General features: G+C 37.1%; 1 protein-coding gene across 1 annotated transcript; it reads right to left on the reverse strand.

Moving 5' to 3' along the window:
- Nucleotides 1–1,659: 1,659 nt before the first annotated feature.
- On the reverse strand, nucleotides 1,660–2,598 carry LOC120863774 (olfactory receptor 2L8-like). Its single transcript, XM_040240342.1, has one exon. The coding sequence runs from the start codon at nucleotides 2,596–2,598 to the stop codon at nucleotides 1,660–1,662; it is 939 nt and encodes a 312-aa protein (XP_040096276.1).
- Between the last annotated feature and the right edge of the window lie 649 nt (nucleotides 2,599–3,247).

Here is a 3,247-nt window from a genome sequence, read left to right on the forward strand (position 1 = left end):
AAAATTTCTTCTTGAGAATCATCAGATCTAAGTGTACTAAAATTTATATTTTGATATAATTTTTCAGAAATTTAACCCAATGTTTTCACAACCTGTAAACATTCCTAAGAGTTCCAGTAATGTAAGCACAATAATCTTTTAAAGTGAAAAAATTCAATAAAAATCATCAAAATATAATTTTACCTAATATTTATCACCAGTGACTAAAAATAGTATCTACTACATTAATAAAGACTCCAAATTGCAAGTTTTGATAAAAATAAATTTGAAGAAAGAGGATCCTTAGAAATTTATAATTGATAAAGATATCACATGAGGAAGTATTTCTTTTTAATACATACAACATTCTGACACAAAATATCCTTGTATTTTTTATTGCATTTCTTATTAATTCTGCTGAGGAGTTTAGTCATGTTCAACTCTTTCAGACCCCATGGACTGTAGCCTATCAGGCTCCTCTGTCCATGGGATTCTCCAGGCAAGAATACTGGAATGGGTTGCCATTTCCTTCTCCATTCTTTTTAACTAATAAATTAATTTTGAGGAAAAAGTATATTTGAGCACCAAAAGTTGCACCTTTATCTGATTATGGAACAAGATGCCTCATATTTTCATTTTGTGCTCTGCCCTGAAAATAAGGGAGGATTTGAACTTTCTCTTCCCTACCATGCTTGAGAGGAAAAGAGCATTTATACACTGACCATTGATAGACAGTCATAACAATTTACCCATCACTTGAGCTGATGGATTTTTATTGTATGAACTAGCCAGACTTGTTTAGTAAAGTGTTTAAGCCATAATATTAATGGCTATAATTGGTTCATAAAAGTTGGCTTTCCCAACCTGTTTTAGTAGAAATAGGGAATCCAGTGAGAGGAGAACAAATTCTCATTTGAGAGACATTATTTAAAACAAAAGTTGTTATTACTGTTTTAGAATGTAAACTAAGTATGTTCTGAGTTTTGTAGATGCTGGTTAAGAATATCGTTGATATTTCTAATATCCACTAGCTAGACTAAACACTGACAAACTAGCCCTATAATTAACAACAAATTCTTTGATCTCTGTTGGCACCTTCAGGTCCTTATTGAGGATCCCCAGGTATACCCGATAGTAAATCACTTCCCAAGGATGCATCACTTTAAAAGAAAGATAAACTTGTCATTTGCCTTTCACAGTGATATAAGAAATTAAGAGTCCTTGGTAAAGCCTAGCTAATCTCTGAAATGAAGTTTGCTGATGTAGAAATAAATAATAACTGGTATTTGTAATTATTGTTCTACTATGAGAAGAATAAGAAGTCTTTTGACTTTTAATTTTATCTAGGCATTCAAAAAACATGTTTTAGGCATATCATAAAATTGTTAGCTAACAATTGGATAATTATTAGCTAAATTACAACTTTAATAGGCAGTTTTCATTTTCATTACTATATCATAATATTAACTTTATTTTAGCAATAAATAAAAGCACTTAAAACTTATGGTAAAAACATTATAAATAATCTAAATATATGATAATTTTTTTCCAGGCCAATGAGTGATAGTCTGCTCCTCTAGATTAATTATAGGCCTTGCATTTAAAGATAAGATCATATTTTAATTAACATATACTGATGAATGTATTTACATGCAACTCTTGATACTCATTCAAAAATGTCTACATTTTCACAAAGCAGATTCTCTGAATTACTCTCCTCGAGGCCCCCATCACTTGCTTATTTCTTAAGCTATAGATAATAGGATTGAACACTGGGGTCAGCATGGTGTAGAAGACAGCCAGAACCTTGTCTTCCGTTGGAGATCGAAGGGATCTTGGGCGTAGATAAGTGTAAACAAAGGGTGCATAGTAAAAAGTCACCACAGTGAGGTGGGTGCTGCAAGTTGAATAGGCCTTCTTCTTCCCTTCTGCTGAGTTCATGTGATAGACAGCGTGGAGAACACGACCATAGGAAAGTGCAATACCGATGAAAGGCAACAAAAGGAAAACCGTAGTGCTCACAAACACAGTGTACTCATAGATCCAGGTGTCCATGCAGGCCAGAGTCAACATGGCTGGGACATCACAGAAGAAATGATTGATGGCCCTGGATCTGCAATAAGGGATACGAAAGGCATATGTGGTGTGGGCACAGGAGTTGATAGAGCCCGTTATCCAAGATCCTATTATCATCAACACACACACTCGTCTGGTGATTTTGGTGGGATAGTGAAGAGGAAAGCAAATGGCCACATACCGATCATAAGCCATAGAGGCCAAAAGCAATCCTTCTGCACCTGCTATAGTCAAGAAGAAAAAGCTCTGAATCCCACACCCAATGAAAGAGATAGATGTTTTTCCATACAGAAAATTGTAGGCCATTTTGGGCACAATGGTGGAGATGTAGGTCAGGTCCATGAGGGAGAGCTGACTGAGTAGAAAATACATTGGTGTATGGAGACGGGTGTCCAGAAAAACGAGAAGGATCATGGAGAGGTTACCAAATAGAGCCATTAGGAAAATGAGAACAATGAGAATAAAAAGAAACAGGCCAATTCTTGAGGAAGGGAACAGCCCCAGTAAGATGAAATCAGTGGATGTTTGATTATAATTTTCCATGGGAAATTCATACAATTTTTCCTAAAGATAGAAACAAGATTAAGTCAAGTTTAAAACATTAAGCTATTTTAGATTATTTTAGTCAGACTATGATTATTTAAAATTTTTAAGTTCTTAAATAAAGAACTGGTTTATCATTTTTGGAAAAAAAAATTTTTTTAGCTTTTGATTTAAACAGGGGCTCTGTAACAACCTAGAGGGATGGGGTGGGGAGGTAGGTGGGAGGGAGGTTCAAGAGGGAGGGGATATATAGATATACCTGTGCTGCTGCTACTGCTGCTGCTGCTAAGTCGCTTCAGTCGTGTCCGACTCTGTGCGACCCCATAGACGGTAGCCACCAGGCTCCCCCGTCCCTGGAATTCTCCGGGCAAAAACACTGGAATGGGTTGCCATTTCCTTCTCCAATGCATGAAAGTGAAAAGTGAAAGTGAAGCTGCTCAGTCATGTCAGACTCTTAGCGACCCCATGGACTGCAGCCCATCAGGCTCCTCCATCCATGGGATTTTCCAGGCAAGAGTACTGGAATAGGGTGCCACTGCCTTCTTCTAAATTATTCCTGTTGCTGCTGCTAAGTCGCTTCAGTCGTGTCCAACTCTGTGCGACCCCGTAGACGGCAGCCCATCAGGTTCCACCTTCCCTGGGATTCTCC

This window comes from Oryx dammah, unplaced genomic scaffold, assembly GCF_014754425.2.
Source record: "Oryx dammah isolate SB20612 unplaced genomic scaffold, SCBI_Odam_1.1 HiC_scaffold_5, whole genome shotgun sequence".
In the NCBI taxonomy this organism is placed as follows: Eukaryota; Metazoa; Chordata; class Mammalia; order Artiodactyla; family Bovidae; genus Oryx; species Oryx dammah.